Source organism: Lissotriton helveticus, chromosome 7 (genome assembly GCF_964261635.1).
Source record: "Lissotriton helveticus chromosome 7, aLisHel1.1, whole genome shotgun sequence".
NCBI lineage: Eukaryota > Metazoa > Chordata > Amphibia > Caudata > Salamandridae > Lissotriton > Lissotriton helveticus.
The window spans coordinates 1,094,180,900-1,094,206,711 of record NC_136068.1 but is presented as its reverse complement, the minus strand read 5'-3'; the positions used below and the strand labels follow the sequence as shown (position 1 = coordinate 1,094,206,711).

The following is a 25,812-nucleotide window of genomic DNA, read 5'->3' as shown; positions in this document are numbered from 1 at the left end:
AAGGACACGTTGGCCAGTGCTTAAGAAGAGTGAGACTTTTTGATGGTACCCTTTCCCTTTAAATTGTATTCCAGACAGGCTATGCACTGGTTATATAATAATACGTTTTTTATATAATTGAATAGATTTTTTTCCTGTATCACACTGGAAGCATTTTATATTACAGGTTAGCTTGTCAAGAGAGTTAAGTTACCTGGAAGGTAAACTCTAATCACGGCTAGTGCCACCTTAATTGGAGTGACGAGTTGATTTACTACATTCCAGTATAGCTTGTCGTGCGATATAAGTTACCTGGAAAGTAAAATTCAGCACAGCTAGTGCTCCCTTATTTGGAGTAACAAGGCGATTTATGTATCTAAGGATTATTGACAACATTGGACCAGAGGCTCAAAAATATTAAAGTCCTTCTTCTGGGTGAAATCTTGATGCATAGTAAAGGGTGTTAATAGCAGCTGTCATGATGGACAATGGTAAATAAGCATATGGGTTTAATATTTCTTTTAAAATGAAGCCTATGTTATTAACATGCTGTTTGGCACACAAATAATTTTATCTCCATCCCAATGTTTTCTTTTTTTTTTAAACATGAACAAAATCTATTGTTTTAAAATTGTTATTAAGTATGGAAAACTATGATCCTGACGTAGGTAATTGTGAAATACCAATTTCTTAATACCGAATTTTACCGATTCGGTATTAGGAAATCGGTATTACCTATGTAGGTAAAGATTCGGTAAAAAATACTGAATCCTTAATATTCCTTATTACCAAATCGGTAATTGAGATTCGGTAATAAGGAATACCTACCCATTCATTCCTATGGGCTTGGGGGCCCATAGGAATGAATGTGATGACATTAGTATTAGCGATTCGGTATTACCGAATCGGTAATACCGAGAGGTATTTCAAGGTGCCAGGGTGGCCAAAGGGCACCCTGTTGCACCCCTGAAATGTGCATGTGTGCACATGTGGCGCACATACATGCCCTAAGGGCATGGATGTGTGCCACATGGCACTTCTAAAAAAGCAAGAAACTGCTTTTTTGAAGGAATTCGGTAATTACCACCAACTTGAAGGTGGCGCTAATAACCGATTTCTTAAGGCCCAAAAACACTCTTTTATGTGCTTCCTACATTGCATTTAAGGAATCGGTATTACCGATTCCTTAAATGCAAGAGCAATAAGGAATCGGTATTAAGGAATCGGTATTTACTGATTCCTTACCTACATCAGGAATGGCTAAATACCGGTCGGCAACGGTGAAATTTACCGAATTTCACCGTTACCGACCGGTATTTAGCCACCTACATCGGGCCCCCATATGTTTGCTTCAGACATTAGGCACTTATAGGTCTTGTGTTAGCCAAGACTTTTTGATTGTACGGAAAATATATGTGTAATATACGTACTTATATGGGCTTTCAGCCAGCCCTCTTCATAAAGATGTTACTGTGCCATTCACTTTTTTCTTTTGCCCGCTACTGCGTACAGCAGTGCTTAATTTATGCCAGCGGTTTCCGGTGCTCGACATAGGCAATTTTTTCACGGGGCCGGGACTATACATTTTTGTAGCCCACAAGGTATGGTGCATGGTAGTTAAAAGTGGGACATGTAGAGAATTAATATTACCATATCCCTACTTTCACAAGACCCTGAGAGCTATTTTCACTATGGCAGGTTTAGCAGTAGAAAACTGGAGTGCAGATTAAAATACTAATACCATTTCTTGGAAATAGAAAAAATTTTAATCCACTATTTTTAACAGTTATTAAAAATAAAATTCAATGGAGAGGGCAGATGTTTTAATATCTATTAAGTAATAGTAACTTTTAGAAAACTTCCACTTCACCTGCCTGAACTGTCAGAGGCTAATTAGCATAAGCCTCAATCAGCCCTCTGCATGTGCTGAGCCTTGAATAGGTGTGAAATAGGTGTGAAATTCCTCCCAAGAGCAAACAAAAGGCTGGCCAGAATGGGTGGGCTGACTTTTCTGAACTCTACAGAATATGCAGGGTGGGGACTGTGGGCATCCCTTTTCACACTCTTGTATCACATTCTGCTTGACAATTCTGTTGAGTCGCATGTAACACTTGGGGAAGACTTGAAAGGGAGAGCGGGATGCCAAGACAATTCTTGTGTATCACCTGTCTGGTTGCTGAAGGACTGTGCTTTTGTACTACAAGACTTCTTTCTCTTGGTCTGTTGTGGGTACAGTTCCTGTCTCAAACTCAGTTTTAGTGTTAGATGTGGGTGGATACTAGGCTTACCATAATACACTTCCCACAAATACCCCCAGCCTTCAAATCCCAAGTTGTGTGTGGCAGAAGACTTTTCCCATCTTGGATTTGTCCTGACAAATGCATTTTGATCCTTTTTGCAGTAAGGCAAAATGGAACTACTGCAAAAATATGTTAGCCAGGGCCTGGGAACTTTTACCCTCTTGGTTAGCGAAAGGCCAGTAGTCACCCCCACCCACTAGCTCATGCCAGGCATAAATGCGGCATCCCCTGGCACCCCCTTCAGATGATTGTTTTGACCTGCGGGTGATCAGAAGATCTGCACCTGCTGTCTGTTACCTGAGAGGAGCCCTGAAAGACTGGACCTGCTCTCCCCTTATATCCAGGATAAAAAAGTGGATTCCTAGGGTCTGTTGGCTGACCACCTTTGTGGCTACAGGAAGACAACAAGGTGTAAGAGGTATTTTCCTGGAAGTGCCCAGTTGATCAGTGGCACCTGGACCAGAACTGGACCCTGCTATTGGGCTGTGCCTAGCATCCTAAGAGTCTCTAAGTGCTCTACTGAGGTCATGGGTGGTGGACTTTAGAAATGTACTGCTCTGTTGGATTGGGACTTAAAAGACTAAGTCAGAAGGTAAATAATTTGACCGGGGTGAACCTGGTTGATGTATCTGACATGCACTCCACTGCAGTCAATCTCCAATTGTGTCTAGGTACCAGTCTACCGCAACCATTGACTATCATAAGCTCGTTGGGCTATTCCTACTTAGGCCTTTTAAATTCATATTTCTGATTTCCTTTATTGATTTTTTTTTGGGTGTCATTTTGTTTATTAAATTTTACTCTAGTTTTCTAATTTGGTTTCTGATTTTTTTTATTGTTTTGCATTTTGACTTTATTACTGTTTTGGTACTGTACAAATGCTTTCCAAATTTCCCTAAATTGAACATGTCTGCTCTATGCTATAGCTACAAGGGGGAATCAGTTCATGTCAATATAGTGACTTTGAGGGTACATCCAGACAATGGGTGAGATTATTCTTTGAGGTGGGTAGCTACCCACCCAAATAATAATAATCCAATTACTCACAAATGTTTTTGTAACACAAATGTAATCTTTGGTCTGTTGTTTTATGCTCCCTTATCTTAATAAACTAATATTTATTATTCTCATATTTGCAGGAATCTTTCTGAAAAGATGCACTGAAATAATGCAGAAGTGTTCAACAATTTGCCTGGCATCTTATAACGTGTAGAAAAAGACTTGAGATGTAGGCGGTCCTAGCCAAAAGAGCTGTAGGCAAATTTACAAGTTCTGTGGAATAAATGTAATGGTAGCAGAACTATTTAAAGGTGTGCTAACTTCTTATATTAGAGGTGTGCAAATGTGGGCACAGAAAATATTAAATAAATGTGTGAATACATTTTTGTGCATAAGCTGTTAAATGTGAGTCACTTACAGTTGGAAGTGTGAATTGCTCTTATGAAACATCTCAAGAAGAAAGTGCAGAACTCTAAAATGTGCTTTAAAATCTTTAGAATGTATTCAGAATTATTTGATAACTTTGCAAACATTTTTTTTACATAATGCTTCCATAAAACATTCCACCTCCTTTTCTGTAAGTCAGTGAATCTGGCTATGAGTTATGCATGCATTGGCAGTTAACTCATGAGATTCCAGTAAATTGCACCTGTTGCACCCATGTTTCTGCCTAGAATGTGGCACTTGCGCACTACAATAAAATGCACTTTTGTTAAAGCTTTGGCAACCAGGCGATTAGTAGCATCATTAAAAAGCGTTTTGGAAATATTTTTTCTGAAACCTGCACAATAACAAACTCCATTGACCTGGCAGACGGGGACTTTATCCTTCCTTCCATCACAGCTGTGGGGCGAGTGCTTGCTGGGCGCCAGCACAGAAGCTATATGGCAAGTATCTTTTGATTTACTATATTCTACAGTCCAAGCTGCCAATTTAAGGAGAAATCATCTTTTCTCTCTCCACAGAGTATACTGGTCTCCTTTTAAATTGTCAAAGTTTGCAAAGGGAACTATTCCATGCTGTCCAAAGTGCCGGGAAGATAAAGCTAACGATGAGCATATGTTAATAATCTGCCCTAAATTACAGCAATTCTGGGGTTTTGTAATAAAGGATATGGAAGACATATTTGGGTTTGACATTCAGGTGAGCATTTCTTTCATATTTTTTAGTATCCTTCCGAATTATTAATTGTTACCCTTAGATAACAATAAGCTCTGTTTTTATCTTATCCTGCTTGCCCGTAGAGAAATTTGTAAATGTTGGATCAAATGTAACCCCCTAACTTTTTTAGATTGGCTAAACTATGTTAAATATGTAATGAAATTGGATAAAGCTACAAGGAAACAAAATAGTAAGAGGAGGGCCTTTTGGTCACTATGTATGGGCTGGTTAGACAACCTTTAAACTTAGGGGTATGCATATCCAATGATTATGCCTTTACATGGAATTACTTTGCCACTTAGGTCAGTTCTTGGGTTCAACAGATAGAAGATTGGAACAGACCAATTACGAGAGGTTCTGTGTAAAGTGCAAAACATTAAGATCAGAGCTCTCTTGCTGGTGCCAACAAACAGGGGGGCCACAGAGTAAACCAATCTAGCTCTGGAAACATTTAATGGCGTATGAGGACTAAATAAATAAATAAAATAACAAACTCCATTTAGGGGAGTTTGCAAATCTATTGTCATGGACACAAAGAGACTACGTGTATTATGTTGCTTTCTCATGTGTTGTTTGTGTGGATATCGCGTGCATAGATGAATCCTCCAACATACCCTCCTTAATAGCAAAGTCCATGAACTCGGCAACATGTTTAGAAATCCTACCACCGATTGCCTCTTTTATCCATGTAAACTGTGCTCTAAGACGTGACTATTTACAACCTTAACTAACAAGGTTGCGGCTGGGGTTACTTTCAACTGAAACTAATGGGACAGTTTTACCAATATGGCCGTCCTCATTTTTCTTATTTCTGTGGAAATTACAAACTTGGCCCTAAAATCCTCATCACGATGGACTGTCTTTTTTACATGCCAGAACAGAATGAATTCATTATGCAGCAGTGTGTTTTATTTATTGTTCAATCGCATGACCAGTAGTTGGACAGTCAAGTAACTAATTGAAGAATCATTTACTGATTAAGAAAAGCAAATAAACAAATATAACTACTGGTGCATTCAGTGGTAGTGTGAATGCAAAAGCCATTTTCACTCATTCACGGGAAGGAAGCATGCTTGATTCAGAGAATAAGCTGTAACAACATCACAAAATAAAATGATGTTGAAACTTTTCAAAACCGCACCCACAGTCAAAAATCTGGGTTTCATCCATTGTTATTTTGCTCGCTATGTCACCCCAATTTGGACTCAGCTATATACCAGTCTTGACCCTGCTCTCCATGGGAACAGTCCAGCCAGAACTGCCAGGCTAGGTCCACCCTGGACCGGAAACAAGCAACCTGTGACCGGTTTCAGGGCATCACCCTTCATCAGCCAGGATAGATAAGTGGCCGTGGATATGCCCAGATGTGTGTCCCTTGCTCGCTGTGCCACTGGATTCAAGCTAGCCGGACTGATGTGTTGTGATACCCAGAAACCGGTCCCAGGATGCTTGTTTACGGTCCAGGGAGGACCTGGCCTGCAGTTCGGCCTGGACTGTTCCCATGGGGAGCGGAGTCAAGACTGATTTGCATATAATGGATCCAAACTGGGGTGGCATGGGGAGCAAAAGAACGATGGATTCAACCCAGATCCCTTAAACGTTTCAGCACTCTGTCCATCATCTTTTTGTGTTTGCAATACATGGAGCTGTCACATTTTTTAAACATGAAAGCCCCAATTAACATTATTTTATGGTATATGATATTGCCAATCAAAGTGACTGGAAAACTTCAGTGGCCAATCATATTACTTGCGGCCTGAATGCTTAGAACCTCAAAATTGGGGGACACAACTGGAAGAAGTTTCTTAACCGAGACGCGAAGTAGTTCATTGCCCTTCAGATCCCAGTGCACTGCGCAGGTGTGAAGCTTGGCACGGCTGCGGGGCAGGCTAGGCAGGGCTGGCCCGGCAGGGACAAGGCTGGGCCAGGCAGGGCTAGGTGAGGCTGGAGCGGCCACTGATGATGAATGACACAGAGGTGGACCGGAGAAACGGTCCCACGGAGGGGTGGCGCTGCGGTGACAGGACTCCAGGCACCGCTGGAGCAGACACAGCTCTGGAGCTAAGGGCTAAGCATGGATGAAGTTGGTCCGGGGAGCCCTGGAGCTGGCAATGCGTGTGCCCGGCAGGGCTTGAACAGACCAGGAATGCTGGGGAGGGCAGTGGCGGCCACGGCTGGGCGGTGAGAGGTACCGTGGGCAGCTGCTGCATAAAGTCTGAGCCGGTGAGGCAAGCGTAGGGCGGAAATGCCTAGCACACTCCTTTACCTTCCAACATGTTATGGCACTGGAGGAAACGAGAGCGGCCTCGTTTGCCTGGCGCTATAATTTAAGATGAATCCATATTGTTACGGCACTAAATAAACGCAGCACTTACCACGGCGCGCGGGCGAGGAGGCTGTCACCATGCCAGCAGCTTGATTAAAATGTTATCCGCTCCGTAATCACGGCCTCATTTGCAGGCTCCGAGTGCCACCTCGGGCTGCTGCTGAGCGAAGGGACAGAGGCGTGACCAGGTGGCAGGCCAGGCTCTCTGCCCCAAATACTGCCTGGAGGGCGTCCACGGGGCGTGTGCAGAGGGTGGCAGGGTGACTTCACCGTCTGCTGAGAGCTCCTGGGGCACGCCTGGATCTCGGTCCCGTGCAGGGCTGGAACACGCGGCCTCGCAAGATAGCTCGGATGGCTGGTGCACCTACGGTAGAGATCTAACTGTAACCCGAAAATCACAGAGGACAGTACCAGGTGTGTTGTGCAATAGTATTCTTGGTGGAAATGACGTAAACTGTTTATCCACTCCATCAGGAGTATTGTGAGCTATGTTTGCTCCCTTATTATTAAGAACGTCGGGTCCAATGAAGTTAATTCCCCGGGTGTATGCACCTGTGGCAGAGATCTTTATGTCACCCGGAGACTGCTTGAGTTATGGAAAGGCCAGTACCTCATATCATCTTTTTTTGACTTGGGTACAAGGCCTACCAAATCTGTCTTGAAACAGTAGCTCTGTCATACATGATGCAAAAGAACTGAGATGTCAGGCGCTGTCGTTATGAAGTACGAGGATCGTGTAACAAGATACCTCTGTGTATCAATGCACTTTCGAAGGAGACACAGGTCCACTTGTCCCAAATTGACAAAAAAGGCGAGTGTCAAGTCGGCGGTTAATATTTTATGTACAAAGAGGTCTAGAAAAGACTGTCTTGAAGTACTTACAGAAATGCTTGAGTGATGAGACTCTGGTTGATTATAAAGGCCGTCACTGTCCATTCCAGAGGGGTCATCCGCCATCCGTGCATTGGCCATGTCGACCGCGCGCTGCAACAGCAGCCACCAGGAGAACCCAGGCTGTGACCACGGCTTACGTCATTGTATTCACCTTCACCACTTTAGGGTGAGACCTTGTATAAAGGGGGAGTGGAAGGATCACCGGTGAAACTGGCATGAGAGTATAAGGGAATCTTCAGACAGACAGTTGTCTCACCCCCTGAAAGCTTCAATGGACAAAACGGGGTGTATCGTGACATGTACCTGACCTTCTACAGTTCTACTGGCCTTCCAAAGCCAGTAGGCTTTTAGGGTACCTAACGTTTTCCAAATAGGCCAACCCTTTATTTCAGCGATGAGTGTAACATTTATAAAGTGCGCTTTGTAAAATAATTGGCCTCCAGGCGCTTTGAGAGTTACTTAAATGCACACATTCTAGAAAAGCTCGGTACTTTCCACCAGCTGCTAAACACTGGAGTGTGTGCTCTCCTGGGTCACACTAATGCTGGGAAGCTAAAGCCGCATAAGTCCGCCCACGATTAGGAAATACAGGCAGACTCGTTTTACACGAGTGGCCACACGGCGTTCAGCACGGTCGTAGCACCCTGCAGCGAGCGTGGTGAGCTCTGCCTCAAAGTGAGAGTGCGCCGTCACCCACAGGAGCCACACGCAGGGTGCCATGCAGACCACACCGGCACAGTAAATGCCTAACGGCAGTGACAATGAACCAGACGAGGGGGAATATCCCCTCTCTCCTCTTCATGCCCATCATCCTGACCTCCCCCCCCCCTCTCTCCTCTTCATGCCCATCATCCTGACCTCCCCCCCCCCCTACAACTCCCCCGCCCCCTCTCTTGCAGTTTTTGAGGACGGACCATGAGTGGCGACGAGAGACGGGGCTACTCCCCCTGCAGAGAGCGAGCGGGCTCTCACTCTCACCCCCTGAATGATGCTGCAGGAAAGGGAGGGGCGCGACTCTTCCGGTCACTACGGCCGGGCTGGGAGAGGCGACAGAGGCCGCGCGCGCTGAGGTCAAAGGTCACGAGTCACAGAATGCTTCCGCCCGGGGGACCCACAGAGGGAGGGAAGGGGCCAGCCCTGGGGATGGGCGGAAGGTTCCTTGGGTCTGTGGCTCAGGCATCCTGTGGGATAGGCCCAAACCTGCTCTTATGCTTTTATAACCTGAGTGGGCAGACCTAAAAGTGTTTTTATAGGTGGATAACCACAGGAAAGAAGCAAATCTCGACTCGTAAAATGTAAATGCATTCCTTGGCATGCTTGAGGCGAGACCCTATCACTTAAGCAGACGTATGTACTCAGTTCGTCTGGAGAAGCAGACACACGTCCAGCGTTCTCCTGCATGCCTTGCAGTGCTTCGAGGACTCTATTATCGGACCTGCCGCTAGGCGGTGAGGACACGGACCAGGGAACTTCTAATGATGCAGGGATGTACAGCTTCCGCCCTCACTGGTTATCTACCAGAAAGGGCTCTGACCTCCCGGATCATCCCGGACAGTGCCGGTTTCGGAGGACTTTCAGGGTGTCTCGACGCTTTTCTTAATTTTAAATAAATGCCCCGGTTTTTGGGCCAGAGGCCAGATCTTCCAGCCAAGCATACGTAAACAGTATGCTGTTCTTTCACAAGCACATACAAAGTCTGAAATAATTGAAGTACAATCCAAAAATTCATATGAATTCGAAGGTTTTATGGACATCATTTACCCCATTTTAGCCAGGAAGCTGTTTATACAGTGGAGGCTTGGCACATTGCCTGTCAAAACCTTCACTTGTAATTCACGTGGATGACAAAATCTGCCCAGGCTGCAACTCCCATGATGAAGATGAAACACACTTTCTCTTTTTTGTCCTGCATACCAGAGGCCAAGGAAACACTGGTTGGTCCCCTTATGCAGGAATTTGGGTTTTAGGAGCCACATGCACGCGCACAGAGTACTAAGAACTAGTACTCTGCCCCACATAGTTTTCGCAGTGGCGAAATTTATCTTTGCTATGTGGCAGATCAGGAAAAAACTGCTAAATGCACAACTGTTGTAAATATGTAAATTGTTTCTATATCATGGATTGTGCTTTCTGATCATGCTATGAATTGTTTTCCCTATCTATGAATTGGTTTCTATCCTTATCATGTTTGAACACCCTGGCAACCAATTTTTATGATACAGTCCACCACCTGCTACCAGCAGAGAGGCAGAGTGGGGAGAGAAGGGGTATTGGGGGCCGGGTGGAGGTCAAGCCATAGCTAATGTTATGTATGTGTACTCTTGAAATGTGTGTGTATATGTATATGTATATATATATATATATATATATACACACACACACACACACACACACACACATATATATGTATACACACACACATATACACACACACGTATAGGCACACATTTACAAAGCTACGCAAAAATAAACGGATAGACTAGATCTAAAAGTGAGACCAAAGGCTTTAGTACTTCTTTTATGTCTGACCTGTCCCTGTTTGCTCCTCAAAATCTGGTCACCCTGCTCTGATGTGACTGGAGCCAAGAACATGGTGCGGGAGAGAAGTGTCAATCTATATACACATAGATGTGTGGCATCTGCGTGGCGTGAACCCAGCCGTAAGGCAGCAGAGGGAAGTACGGGGTCAAAGGCAAAGTTACAGTAGAAGAGAGAAAGCTGGTTACAGCACTGTGACCCATATATGCCAACATCTTAGAAGAGGAAAGTGGAAGATTAAAAAAATAATAATAATCAGTAGAATGTATCTACCCCATTGACTTCTATTGAAGCACAGGCAAATTCAGACAGGAGGCAGCAGAAAGAAATCTTTTATTTGCTTAAAAATCGTGAATCTCCCACCTGAAGGGGGTCTATTGGCATGTATGGTGATGGACTGTTCTTAAAAGAGGAGCACATTTCCCTCTGCCCTAAACTGCAGCAGGTTTGTGATGGTTCTGATGGAAATGCATTTCCAGATCCTCTGTGCATGGATGGAGAGGAGCAGGTGCAAGTTTTTTATTTTAAGACTTCTTTGCTCCGGTCTGACGTGTCCGGCAGTGGGCGTGCTGAGAGCCATTGGAAATGGTGAGCTTGTTAGCCAGATAGGCATGAGGGTTTGTCGTGATAGCCATGTACGTGATGCAGCTGTTATTGAATCGTTTGCATCCTAGAAGGAGAGCTTCTGCTGTTCCATCAATATGCAGATGATTTGGTCATCAAGTATGGTGCCAGCATCTCACTTGCCTACAAGCGTATTGCAGCTTAGCGGCTGGAGCACACGCTGCAGAGATACTTTGAACACCAACCGCTCAGCTTCAGCCTTTCATTATTCCAGGGTCAACACATCATTATTCTCAACTCCTTTGCATGTGTGCTATAGGTCACTCCTTTTATTTTTATGAACAAACCGACCCAGTCTTATGGTTTTTCCAAGAGGGTTCTTACAATAGTGGGTGCTCTGATTTTTATTATCTTTTCTGAGTGCATAAGATTTTACTTTAGTTAGTATTTTATACAGTTCTAATGCTGCCCAGCGACCGTATCAAAACATTTTGTGCATGTGGACAGGATTTAAATTTTATTTCAACTGTAGTAACAGCTACTTTCACACAGAGATCTCAACAAACAACAAAAAAAGAAAAAAATATAGATAACCCTTGTTTAAGGGAGCGGGAGAAAAAAGGGGAAAAAACCAAAATGAGGAGTCCTTAGAAAATCCATTTGGAGTATTTATCCATAACATATTATAAGTACTGTTTCATATTCCTGATTTTTTTTGGTATGTAACTCATAGTCCCACTCGTATGAGATTTAGGTTTATATGTTCTTTAACATATTTTCTCTTATGTTCAGGCTTTTATAAAGGCATCGCCCCATAAGTCCTGTAGTGATCTCAGAGGTGCCAATGAGCAGGTAGAATATATTTTCATCCTCAGTCTCTATTCTTTGATTAGGAAGTGTTTGATCATTATTCCTTTTAGTGTTAATGATTGTGGACAGGACAACAAGAAATGGGGCAGGTATTGTCTGGCCACAAGTACAGTTTGCTGTCATTGCAAGATTTCTTTGTGCAAGCAACGTCATCAGTGGGAGGGCTCCGCTTCTGGCCAATGCAACCAATGTCCTCTCCTTAAGATCTGTCAGGGTAGACTGGTAGGCCAGCGCGCATAAAGAAACATCAGAGTCCAGAGTGACTAGATGAGTGGAACTCCTCCAGGGCTCGTGCTTAGATGCCTGGTCCTGGTTAACTTTTGAAACTGTTTGGTTAATTCATTTTTTGGATATGAGACTCACATTTGATGTAGTTGATGTTAGTTTGAGTCCAAGACGTCAAATTTCCTTTTTTTCCATACCAATGTGTAGTTGGAATTCATGTGCAAGGAGAATGTTCCTTCTAGATTTTTCCCACCATATTTTATACTCTGATTTTAGTCTTTTAAGCCCATACTTGATTGGTGACATTTGGAATTTGTTTGAGATTGAAATGTAACCAATGATATTCTAGGGCTGTGGAACGAAAACTGGCTGGTAGCATGGGTAGGGTTTTTCCAAAGCTTTAATTCATGCAGCCCTACTTTCACTGGGTGGATGGTGTTTTGTGTAGCCAAGCTTAGGTGTCTGTCATTTTATAATTTCTTATAGATAAAGTAAATATAACTAAGGCTTCAACATAGGCTTACAAATAAAGAATGTATGGTGCTTATACAAAACGATGAGGGAGTAACTGCTCAATGCTTAAATAATTCAGTCGACCACAAATGTTTGCACAGACATGAGGTTTCGACGGGTAGGTAACAACAGCAAAGCTAAACTCTTGAAAGTTTTGCCAACCGTTCCTTTGGAGCTTTCCCTGAATTTCACTCCAAACACCTAGTGACACAACTAATAGACTTCTGGCTGGCACAATTACTGATATCAGTAAGAATACTCAAGCTAATCCTCCTCCCTTTGGAAGCCCAAGGTGAATCTACTAACCGAAAAGCCACACTGTTCGCCTTAACTTGGGTTGCAGAAGGCCCCCTTCAAGCAATCATTAGCTCGTCAACTCTTTCATCCTGTACAATTGTCCATCTAGCTTCCTTAAGGTTAATTCTGATGTACATAGTCCGAACCTGGTGTCATTACACCTCACTCAAAGCTGCCTCTTTCCCTCTTCTTTTAAAATAAGTATTGACAAAATTAATTGGTCCAGTTTTTTTAAACCATTGGCTTTGCCACACGTTTTGCCAATCATGAACAGCATTGGTAAAGCAACATGCTCTTTGCCAATGTATTGAAGCATCAGCAAAAACAAAAAAGTTGAAATATGGGTGAAGACTTGTATGCATGTATCCTTCAGAACGCATTTTTTTCTCACGATCATGACTCAAAGCCATTGCAGCTTGATGCAAATACTGTTTTTTTTTTTTAATTACTATTCCAAGATGGCTGAAAGCGTTTGACAAGAGGAGCGGTCCAACAGCAAATGTCAGCTGCTGCTGCCACGTCAGCCAAAATAATAAAAAAAAGAGCAAGGGAGCAACAAATGAACTCATGGAGAATTCAAAGTAGGGGGAGAGCAATTGGGCAATATTGGGAGAGTAAGGGAGGAGATTGAGTTGAAGAGTGGGGGAGAAAAAGTAATTAAACATTTTTTTTAAAAGCCAGGAAGGGTTGGAGAAGCAATGGTCTATTTAGGAGTGGGGAAAGAGGAAGCAATACAGGTCACAAAGGGAGGGTGTCAAGTTATTTGAGAGGTGAAGCAGCACACGAGAGAGAGAGAGAGAGAGCAAGAAAACACATGCACTCTCATGAAGTACTGAAAGAAAAAGAAACAAGCATATTCAAAGCAAATAGGTCTTGCTTTTAATGTGAGTGCCAAGCTTTTGGCTCTGCCAGTGCTTGTCGGCATTGTTTAAAAAGCGAAAGAAAAAAATATATAGCGGAAAAGCAGACACATATATTATTGGTGTTTGAAAATTGTACATTGAATTGAATGTTGCCAATTTTAGAAATGTCATTGCTTAGTTTTCAAATACTTTTCACTCAGGAAACTCTTAATAGAATTTAAAAATAATAAGAACTGTTAGAATGTAAAAAGAAACTCATGCCAAAGTTGAATTTACTTTCAACAGAATGTTGTCATTTTATTTTCTGTAGAAGCCCACAGAAGAGGTTTATGGGCCCAAGAGGAATACTTTCTGCCTCAGACTCCATCTGAGAGCAGAAAATGGATCTTCCCTCCAGCACAATAAAAACCTTTGTGAAAAAAAATGTGCATTCATCCAATATGTGATATTCAGGAGGTAAAACAAAAACAACTCTTAAAAGTCTGTTCTTTAGCTACTCCCCAGCCAATGTATCCCTGTTTCTCTGCTTTTCAGGACAAACAGGAAGGGTTGGGGAGCAACACAATGCAAGGGTAAAGGGTAGGGTATTTGACGGAGGACAGCAGCACACGAACAAGAGAACTAGAAAACGCATGCACTCTCATGGAGTGCTGAATGAAAAAGAAAAAAGTAGTTCCCTGAATGTGTGCAATGGAAGAATACAAGTCAGCCAATCAAAAGTATTGTAAAGGGGATATGCTGCAGGGGAGTTACAAACACAAGAAAAATAAGTTAATCCATTGAATAAGAAGCAAGTGAATGAAGGTAACCATAAAGCAAACCAATGGTAAGAAATGGGTGGGCAGTAAGCCCACTGTAAGTTCACAATACGTTTTTTACAACCAAATAGCTTGCCCTGTCTGGTAGTCAAGACCTAAAAAGTAGTTCAGTGAATGCAAGCAGTGGAAGGATACAAGAAATCTAAACAAAAGAATGGTAAAGATGCTACGCTGCAGGAGAGGGGCAAACACAAGAGGCAGGAAGGACATCAAATATGAAGAAAGCTAGGGAAAGTGACAATATGGCAAGCAAAGTTAAGCAATAGGCTAGTGCAAAGTTCACAATAAGCTTTGGTACGGTTCATAATTTATCCTGCCTGAACAGTGACCCTGCCAAGTACAGGCTTCTCCCAGAAAATATCCTTGAAAAGGTACTACTAATCAACTATAGAAACATCTGGATAATGACTTAATCCTTGATGACCTGGAGTCTGACTTCCTCCCCAACTGAGGACAGGGACCTTCATTAAACTCCATTTAGGATAACATGATTCAAAACGTATCCTGGGAGACCTCTGCACAGTAGATCAATCACCGGATTCCACCCGACTGAATATCCAGCGATGCTGGTATCATAGTGCCTACAACAGCCATTTTCTCTCAACCAGCTCCAAAGTGATCTGTTGGGTTCCTCATGGGTCTTTTGAATGCAGACCTGAAGACTCGGGCTGGATTCATCAGTGATCATTGTATGCATTTCAAATGTTGTCCATGCTTACTTAATTTGAAAGACAATAACTCAGTGGGTTGAAGCTTTTCTGAGGCGTCTATTATAGCACGGCCGAATGCTGCAGCAGCAAAATAATAAATAATAAATGGGACTAGTCTTTGTTCCGCCTTGTGTCTAGTTCTTTATACACCCTACACTTCCTGTCTCTTAATCTCACTCTTGCAGGCTTTGTTTTCATCCTTGCTTTCTCCGTTTGTCAGTTTTCCTAACTTTCTCTTCCTCTTTCTGCCTTTCTCTAGTTTTCTCATAAAAAGGCCTAGTGCTAAAAAATAAGTCCCAACACACAAAGATGAATGCTAGTTAGTTCCCACCACCTGAAACCACCAGCACAAATTAAGCAATGGATGACTTCAATTATGCTATCAGATTGATGACAATTACTGCAGCAGTAGCCGAGTTTGTTAACTCTTTCGATGCATGGATTAATCTGGTCCTGTCATAATAAATATAACCGTAAACCCCTCAAGCTTTCCAAGAACGCATCCCTCTTTATATGGTGTCTCAGCACCAGTCTCAAGAAGTCTGTCCTCCAAGTCCCCACTTCTTCAGCAAGCTAAGAAACCTCTGCCTCACATCTGACAGAGGTATCTTACTTTCCACACAGCTCACCACAGCCCACACACATCTGCCTCTGCAAAACTCAAGGTCTTAAAGAAAGTCAACAATAACAAAAAAGTGGCTGGTAAGAGTTATGTTGGCGAGCTCGTTATCCAAAATGCACTTCTTCATGAGCACACTCTTTATGTAGCGCTTAAAGGGTGCTCAGCAAGAGAACAGCCACAACAATGCTCTCCAGGTTCAGGAACACCCTATGGCATACATAATTATGCTTACAAGCAAGCATGAAAAAAAGGGAAAGGAATTCCTTCTTATTGATCTTATTTATGATGTTCTTCACGCGTAATCTTGACCTAGCCAATGTGTGTAGTCACTCAGCTATAACAACATGGCTTCTTCAGGTCTAGAAAAGATAAATGCAGTAACTAAAAGCATTTCTTTCCAAGCAAGTTATTGGTGTGCTTGAGAGGACCATTATGCATGCCTTAAAGAAAGTCCCTTCCGTTCTCACATATTCTCACAAGTGCCATCACTGTCTGCAGACTGCTTTCTGGTCTAGATTAGATTAACAATTTATGCTTTTGTTTTACCAAAACAAGTACCACCAAACTCCAAATTGTTCAAAACCAAGATGCAAGATCCATGCTGACAAGTTTATTAAATTGACCATTCCTAAAACTTCTAGACTAAATATTCATCAGAAAGGGATGGCTCTTGATGATACTCTCTCATACTTCACCCTGCATCCTTAAGCAAATTTTCACTTTATCATCTGAATCACAATCTTAGCTCTTCCCACTTCCTACATAAGTAGAGTTTTCTTCCGGCCATCCAGAGATGGCTTTCTTTCTTGTTCATTGATGGCTCCTACCTCTGAAACATTCACTAGACCCACCTGTGATCCATTTGTCATAAGCTATCATTGTGCAAGCTTCTGAAAACCTACCGCTTCCCCTAAAACTTGTAAATTCTCTCGCCTTATTTACAGCTTGTCGAAACACCAGGGAGCTATTTTCCGCCTGCACACTGGCACTACATAAAAGCCACAAATAAACAAATATGTTTCTAAGTTCTCTAGCAAGTATGCAAAAGCCGATATAAAAACCACAAATAAATTCATGTATAAATCTATAGTAATTATGTACATCTCTTCATGCCAATCTGAATTCTGATCTGTCGTGTTTCTATGGACATGGATGTATCTGTTAAGTGCTTGTCATTCTGCGTGTGTGTGGCGGGGGAATATGCCTTGTTCCATGTTTATCTGTGCACATCCACGAGTCTAAGTTATGTACCTGCATTTGGGATTCCACGATGTGCATTTGTGTGTCTTGCTTCTATGTACACGTTTATGCGTGTCTCTACCTGTATATGTGCCCATGGCTGTACTCCTTTATGCACCTGTACGCATCTGTAAGCTTGCACAAAAAAGCATGTCTTTGCATCTCTCGGTGTCCCTGCCTGTCTCTTTGGGAAACAACCTTTACAACTCAACTTTTACAATGCATTACCATTACAACGAAACTTTTACAACGCAAGATCCATTACACCGCATGTCATTACAACGCATACCATTACAACATATACCATCACAACGCATGTCATTACAACGCAGTCATTACAAGCAGTCATTACAACGCATACCATTACAACGCATACCATCACAACGCATAGTACCCTTACACTATCCAACACTTACCCTACTGTTGCACCCCCTGGAATTAGAATAGTAATTTTACCCCTACACTATCCAACACTTACCCTACTGTTGCACCCCCTGGAGTTAGAATAGTAATTTTTACCCCTATACTATCCAATACTTACCGAACATGCTTTGGAATGGTATGCGTTGTAATGGTATGCGTTGTAAAGGTAGTATGCGTTGTAATGGAATGCGTTGTAATGGTAGTTTTAGGAAATTCGTCGTAATGGCATGCGCTGTAATGGAAATGCGTTGTAAAGGATGTTGCGTTGTAAAAAATGCGTTGTAAAGGCATGCGTTGTAAAAGTATGCATTGTAACGTCATACATCTGTCTCTTTCGGCCTCCCCTGATTTCAATTTGCAGCCCAGCTGCATGTCATTCCTTGTGTGTCTGTGTTTGCCAGTGAGCTCCTTTGAGTGAGTGCCAGTGCGTGTGTGTTTGTTTAGGCCCCTCGCACACACTTTTTCTATAAACACCCACCTTCTTTTCTCCATCCATCCGGCCCTTTCGCTCTCTCTTTCCTTCCTCTGCTTCCCTCAGAGCACACAGTGAGTGGAAGGGGTTCAAGGCTGTTTGCAGCTGAGCACAGGGACATGGACAGGGGTGGTGAGAAGCCACTGAGCCCCTACAGTTCCAGTCCTGGGAACCAAGGCGCATCATTCCTGCCTTGAAACTAGCCGCCTATCCCAGCCTTGGGGCCAGCAGCAGCTCTGCTGTAGGGTGCTCTGCGTGCACCTACTGTGTACTCCTGCCACGTGTTCGGACGTATTCACTAGGGGGCGGGCAGCTACCCGTGGCTCGCTAGCCACTACCGCACTTCGAAAGGGGTCTCACACTTTGCTGCTGTTGTCCTCCTGTGGACACGGGTCCCAAAACTCATCCCCGGAAACTGCGTTTTTCATCCTCGCGGATGTGCCAGCGCCTCTAGGCACACTGGCGAGAAGTGCTGGCTTCCTCCCACCCTGAGTATGGACCTCATGAACTCGACGACGCCCACTACTCCAGGCATAGACAAAAATATACCGAGTGCAACAATTTCATCCAAATGGAAAGTCCCCTGCCTGAATACCTCTCACCAGGTTGTGGGAGTGGACAGCCCCATTTGACTCTCGCACTGGAAGGTACCACCTCACTCATGCCTTTCACCTGCTCGAGGCTTACAGGCTCGAGGCTTGCAGACGGATTCGCCTCTGGAACCTGGTTGGAGTCCTTTTCTTCGCGCGCTTTACGAAAAATGCAAAAAACACAATTGCTGCAAGCCGGAAGCAATAAAGGGCCTAGTCCAGGAAGTGTGGAAACGTACATCAGGGCCATTACAATTATGATGCAGGGGAGGACTAGATTATGCAGCAGGGTTGACTAGATTATGCAGCAGGGTTGACTAAATTATGCAGCAAGGGAAGGCAAGTTATGCGGCATAATACAGCATATTTTGTGATAGTATTCCTGTGCACAGTGACTGGGACCCATGTGCATTATTCACACTTGGGACACAGTCGCATCGCTGAATGCACAGTAAGAAAACCGCTCAAGTATGTCTTGCACGCAGTAACACGATGCGGGCCACAGAACCTCATCCATCACAGTGGGATGAGATTCCGGATTGTGTTCTCTCTCTTCTAGGGCGCAAGATGAATGTAGTCCTACATCTGCGGTAAATCCTTCTAATTCCAATTTTTAGGTCTGGCCTAGAGGCAGTATTAGCTTCTGCCTAGCTCATGTAATTAAAATAATATATGGACATGTGTGTATGTTTTCAAATAAAATCCCTCTCTCGTGCCCCCCCTCTCTCTCTCTCTCATATATATATCAAGCTCGTGTGAGCGAGCGAAACGCGTCAATGTTGGGCACTAAGCCTGAGTATTCCTGGATGTAATCTGGTTATGCTAGAATAAAGTCTGCACTGCACACCGCAATTTTGTTGTGGCCCGTTTCTATTTGGAAGGAAACTGAAAAGAGTTCTGTGCCAGAAAATTCCCATCAGACCATTTGAGAGGGGCTGGAACTTTGCGATATATATATATATATTCACATATAGATAAATACCCACTCACACCTATTTGGCTTTGGGTAAATCCTCCTCATCCACTGAGCTGTTCAGCTGTCATTCACATTTCGTTTTCGTCATCCACAGTACAGGACTATGGGTCGGCTCGCTTCAGCCACTGACTCTCTTGCACTGTGAGTGACTGCATCTGGAGGTCAGGGATGCATATGGTGCGGGAAAAAATTTGTGGTTGAAGCATGTCAGGCTAGTCCTGAGTGATATGGGATTAAACCAGTTGTGGCTCAATCCAACCAGTGCCCCATTTCCGTCACGTAAAGAACTAAAGGGACTGTACTGGAACATGGTGATAATCAAAAGATTCTCGTCCCTGATGAGTAATTCATTTTCCAAGGTCTTTTTAGAGACCAAACATGTTCCCGTATACGAAAAATACTGGAATCTTATTACAGTCCCAAGTGATAGGAAATGGTATCACCAATTTAGGATAGGTACCCTTCCTATCAAATCGTTTACTAGCAAATGGGATACTGGGGCAAGTAAGGAATGCCCATTTTGTCCTGCACAAATGGAATCTATTGGCCATGTCCTTTTTATTTGCCCAACATACAATAACCTGAGACACAAATGGTTAAAGCCGACATGCCAATTGTTGGGAATTACTTCTGGTACAGAAGCACTAAGGATTTTAAGATCTGATGGGAATGATTTCTGTATAATCGCTATTTCAAAATTCCTACACGGCATGTGGTTCCTTCGAGCACATAGTTTGGTTACATGACGAATTATGAGACAGGAACATACTCATCTGTTTTAATGGACTTGGTTTTAGTAAGTGGCTGTATGGACGCCATTGTTTTAACTTGGATTTTATGATAATTTATTTATAGAATTTATGTACTTAGGCAACTTTGGAACTGTCAAGGGACTTCTGAACTCTGTAACTCGTGAATAATGAAATTGATTTTAAATGTATGGATTATTGTTTTAAATGTACATATGTCTTTTATGAATTTGAATTCGAATAAAGACTAATTTGACTTGACTTGACTTGACTGCATCTTGACTTGTCACAAATGCACAACTGCCTAAAGAGAAGAGCACCTTATGGCCAGGGCTGGTGGCAAATATTTAACTTGCCAATGCTTTTTCCACTCGTATATCCTTTTTAATATATCATCCTTGTGTGTTTAAACTATATCTTCAAGTTACAGTAATTCAAAGCCAATACTATCTTTACTTCCTGCCAATAAGGATCAGGTTTTTCTGTGAAGTCCATTGAAAGTAAAAGGTTTTGTGTACCTGTTCGAATTACACGTGCTTGTTTCGTAGCACCTGTCCTCTTCTATTAAAATGGTATGCAATTGGTAAAAAAATGTAAATGTCAAATTATTACCACAAGCATATGGCTGCCACGTTTAGATGGTGGCATGCATTTATTCTTATTATTAATAATGTTGTGCCATATGCTCATAATAACAAATCACATTTCACCATTCCAACAGCTTGCTTACTGGTTTTATCAATGCTTGTTATACATAACTCTTGCTGCTGAGGCTTGTAGTCAGCAGCTCATTAATGAAGGTTTAAGGGAAAATGCCGAGGGAGACAGTCGTTTCACCAGAATCACACAATTTCGTCGAGTAGGAAAAGCCGGGATTAGGACTCGCATCGACCGGCTCCACAACTGGCAACTTCTCCAGTAGCCTCCTTCTCCGTCCCAGGGACTCAACTCAGCGTGTTCTCTGGAACCGCTCAACTCCTTCACCCGCCCCCCAGCGCCCCCTCCCTGCTCTATCGAGTGATCCTTTTCCACACCACAAATACCGAACAAAATCCAAATCCGGTCCGAAGATGATTGACTCCAGAGGCGCGACATGTGCTCCTCCAGGCTGGGTGGCCAGTAAATTATCCTTTTTATTACCTCGAACAAAAAAAAGTTCCCATAAGAAAGTGCGGATGAACATCCCATGCATTCAACTGCGCTGGACATAATTCACCCGACTTCCTGCCCACTTCCAGAGGCGCTCGGGCCTTTTGTCCTGAGACTGGCGGGTTTATGTGTGCTGCAGTTGGATATTTTTAGCTGCTGCTGGCGGCCTGGTGCTGCCTTCCCAGGTTGCCTTTCTCGACACAGAAGCTGCACACAGGACTGCCCTTCTCTATGGACTTTGTATGAACTGTCTGTTAAATATCACTGCTGGCCCCCCAGCTCAAAGGTGCCCATGTAATAGACCGTCGAAGGATGGCAGGCTCAGTCAGTACAACCACTATTCGACCCAGCCCACTGCGCCGTGGGCTTTCCCAAGGGTAGGAAGGAGCTATATCAATGGCAATACAATACACATCGGATTTGCTTTTACTAGCTGATGTTATACAATAAAAACGAAACGTGAAGGACACCAGGTAACAACTGGATGGACGAGGAAGTCTGGGAAGGAAACAGCATGGGACTGCGGTTACTTTACGGATGAGGTCCAGGGCAGGTGCTGTAAACCAGACTTCCAGGAACAATTCGGTCAGGGTCAGTTATATTGGCAAGCACAGCTCTGGCAATGCACCCCAATCCTGCTCAGGAGTTCATCTGCACTGCACTACAGAAACCCTCACACATCTTAAGCCGAGGACCCAAACCGTACACACAGAACCCTCTGCTGCTTCAGAGTGCAGACTGACGCGCTGCTCTGCCAATGCACCTCTGGCAGCGGGTACCAACCCCAGACGAACACCATCTGCTGCTCCTGCTCGGCCAATGCACCTCTAGCAGCGGATACCAACCCCAGACGAACACCCTCTGCTGCTCCTGCTCTGCTAATGCACCTCTAGGAGAGGGAATCAACCAGTCATCTGCTGCTACAGCCTGAAAACCAACAGACTGCTCTGCCAATGCACCTCTAGCAGCGGATACCAACCCCAGAAGAACACCCTCTGCAGCTCCAGCATGGGCACTAACGCGCTGCTCTGCCAATGCACCTCTGGCAGCGGATACCATCCCCAGAAGAACACCCTCTGCAGCTCCAGCATGGGCACTGACGCGCTGCTCTGCCAATGCACCTCTGGCAGCGGATACCATCCCCAGAAGAACACCCTCTGCAGCTCCAGCATGGGCACTGACGCGCTGTTCTGCCAATGCACCTCTGGCAGCGGATACCATCCCCAGAAGAACACCCTCTGCAGCTCCAGCATGGGCAGTGACGCGCTGCTCTGCCAATGCACCTCTGGCAGTGGATACCATCCCCAGAAGAACACCCTCTGCAGCTCCAGCATGGGCACTGACTCGCTGTTCTGCCAATGCACCTCTGGAAGCGGATACCAACCCCAGACGAACACCCTCTGCTGCCCCAGCTCTGCCAATGCCCCTCTGGCAGCGGATACCATCCCCAGAAGAACACACCCTCTGCAGCTCCAGCATGGGCACTGACGCGCTGTTCTGCCAATGCACCTCTGGCAGTGGATACCAACCCAAGAAGAACACCCTCTGCTGCTCCAGCTCTGCCAATGCACCTCTGGCAGCGGGAATCAACCAGCCTGTGCTGCTCCAGCATGAGAACCAACACACCGTTTTGCCAATGCACCTCTAGCAGTAGATAACAACCCCAGACGAACACCCTCTGCTACTCCTTGTCTACCAATGCACCTCCAGCAGCAGATACCAACCCCAGAAGAACACCCTCTGCAGCTCCAGCATGGGCACTGACGCGCTGTTCTGCCAATGCACCTCTGGCAGCGGATACCATCCCCAGAAGAACACCCTCTGCAGCTCCAGCATGGGCACTGACGCGCTGTTCTGCCAATGCACCTCTGGCAGTGGATACCAACCCAAGAAGAACACCCTTTGCAGCTCCAGCATGGGCACTGACGCGCTGTTCTGCCAATGCACCTCTGGCAGCGGATACCATCCCCAGAAGAACACCCTCTGCAGCTCCAGCATGGGCACTGACGCGCTGTTCTGCCAATGCACCTCTGGCAGTGGATACCAACCCAAGAAGAACACCCTCTGCAGCTCCAGCATGGGCACTGACGCGCTGCTCTGCCAATGCACCTCTGGCAGTGGATACCATCCCCAGAAGAACACCCTCTGCTGCCCCAGCTCTGCCAATGCCCCTCTGGCAGCGGATACCATCCCCAGAAGAACACACCCTCTGCAGCTCCAGCATGGGCACTGAAGCGCTGCTCTGCCAATGCACCTCTGGCAGTGGATACCAACCCAAGAACACCCTCTGTTGCTCCAGCTCTGCTAATGCACCTCTAGGAGAGGGAAGCAACCAGTCCTCTGCTGCTCCAGCGTGAGAACCAACACACTGCTCTGCCAATGCACCTCTAGCAATGGATACCAACCTGTAGAAGAACACCCTCTGCTGCTCTAGCGAGGGAACGGGCGTGCTGCTCTGCCAATGCACCTCTAGCAATGGATACCAACCTGTAGAAGAACACCCTCTGCTGCTCTAGCGAGGGAATGGGTGTGCTGCTCTGCCAATGCCCCTCTGGCAGCGGTTACCATCCCCAGAAGAACACACCCTCTGCAGCTCCAGCATGGGCACTGACGCGCTGCTCTGCCAATGCACCTCTGACAGTGGATACCATCCCCAGAAGAACACCCTCTGCTGCCCCAGCTCTGCCAATGCCCCTCTGGCAGCGGATACCATCCCCAGAAGAACACACCCTCTGCAGCTCCAGCATGGGCACTGACGCGCTGCTCTGCCAATGCACCTCTGGCAGTGGATACCAACCCAAGAAGAACACCCTCTGTTGGTCCAGCTCTGCTAATGCACCTCTAGGAGAGGGAAGCAACCAGTCCTCTGCTGCTCCAGCGTGAGAACCAACACACCGTTTTGCCAATGCACCTCTAGCAGCAGATAACAACCCCAGATGAACACCCTCTGCTACTCCTGCTCTACCAATGCACCTCCAGCAGCAGATACGAACCCCAGAAGAACACCCTCTGCTGCTCCAGCTCTGCCAATGTACCTCTAGGAGAGGGACTCAACCAATCCTCTGCTGCTCCAGCGTGAGAACCAACACACTGCTCTGCCAATGCACCTCTAGCAATGGATACCAACCTGTAGAAAACACCCTCTGCTGCTCTAGCGAGGGAACGGGTGTGCTGCTCTGCCAATGCACCTCTAGCAATGGATACCAACCTGTAGAAGAACACCCTCTGCTGCTCTAGCGAGGGAATGGGCGTGCTGCTCTGCCAATGCACCTCTAGCAATGGATACCAACCTGTAGAAGAACACCCTCTGCTGCTCCAGCGAGGGAACGGGCGTGCTGCTCTGCCAATGCACCTCTAGCAGCAGTTGCCAACCCATGGAGAACACCCTCTGCTGCTCCAGCGTGAGGACAGACGCGCTGCTCTGCCAATGCACCTCTGGCAGCGGATACCAATCCCAAAAGAACACCCTCTGCTGCTCCAGCTCTGCTAATGCACCTCTAGGAGAGGGAATCAACCAGTCCTCTGCTGCTCCAGCGTGAGAACCAACAGACTGCTCTGACAATGCACCTCTGGCAGCGGATACCAACCCCAGAAGAACACCCTCTGCAGCTTCAGCTCTGCCAATCCACATCTAGCAGCGGATACCAACCCCAGAAGAACACCCTCTGCAGCTTCAGCTCTGCCAATCCACATCTAGCAGCGGATACCAACCCCAGAAGAACACCCTCTGCAGCTCCAGCGAGGGAACGGGCGAGCTGCTCTGCCAATGCACCTCTGGCAGCGGATACCAACCCCAGAAGAACACCCTCTGCAGCTCCAGCGACGGAACGGGCGTGCTGCTCTGCCAATGCACCTCTGGCAGCGGATACCAGCCCCAGAAGAACACCCTCTGCAGCTTCAGCTCTGCCAATCCACATCTAGCAGCGGATACCAACCCCAGAAGAACACCCTCTGCAGCTCCAGCGAGGGAACGGGCGTGCTGCTCTGCCAATGCACCTCTGGCAGCGGATACCAACCCCAGAAGAACACCCTCTGCAGCTCCAGCGAGGGAACGGGCGTGCTGCTCTGCCAATGCACCTCTAGCAGCAGGACCAACCCATGGAGAACACCCTCTGCTGCTCCAGCGAGGGAACGGGCGTGCTGCTCTGCCAATGCACCTCTGGCAGCGGATACCAACCCCAGAAGAACACCCTCTGCAGCTCCAGCGACGGAACGGGCGTGCTGCTCTGCCAATGCACCTCTGGCAGCGGATACCAGCCCCAGAAGAACACCCTCTGCCGCTTCAGCTCTGCCAATCCACATCTAGCAGCGGATACCAACCCCAGAAGAACACCCTCTGCAGCTCCAGCGAGGGAACGGGCGTGCTGATCTGTCAATGCACCTCTGGCAGCGGATACCAACCCCAGAAGAACACCCTCTGCAGCTCCAGCGAGGGAACGGGCGTGCTGCTCTGCCAATGCACCTCTAGCAGCAGGACCAACCCATGGAGAACACCCTCTGCTGCTCCAGCGAGGGAACGGGCGTGCTGCTCTGCC

At 45.6% G+C, this 25,812-nt stretch overlaps 1 protein-coding gene across 4 annotated transcripts in view; it reads right to left on the bottom strand.

The window, feature by feature from the left end:
* The window catches only part of BAHCC1 (BAH domain and coiled-coil containing 1), a 557,942-nt gene that overhangs the window by 321,390 nt on the left and 210,740 nt on the right, over positions 1 to 25,812 (bottom strand). The window contains exon 1 of one of the 4 annotated variants that reach the window (XM_078654226.1): positions 6,815 to 6,872. The exons of the other annotated variants lie outside the window; for them this stretch is intronic. Within the exon in view, the coding sequence (XP_078510352.1) occupies positions 6,815 to 6,845 (31 nt within the window). The 5' untranslated portion in view covers positions 6,846 to 6,872. Of the gene's footprint in view, positions 1 to 6,814; positions 6,873 to 25,812 lie in introns of those variants that run through there. 4 annotated transcript variants of the gene reach the window in all.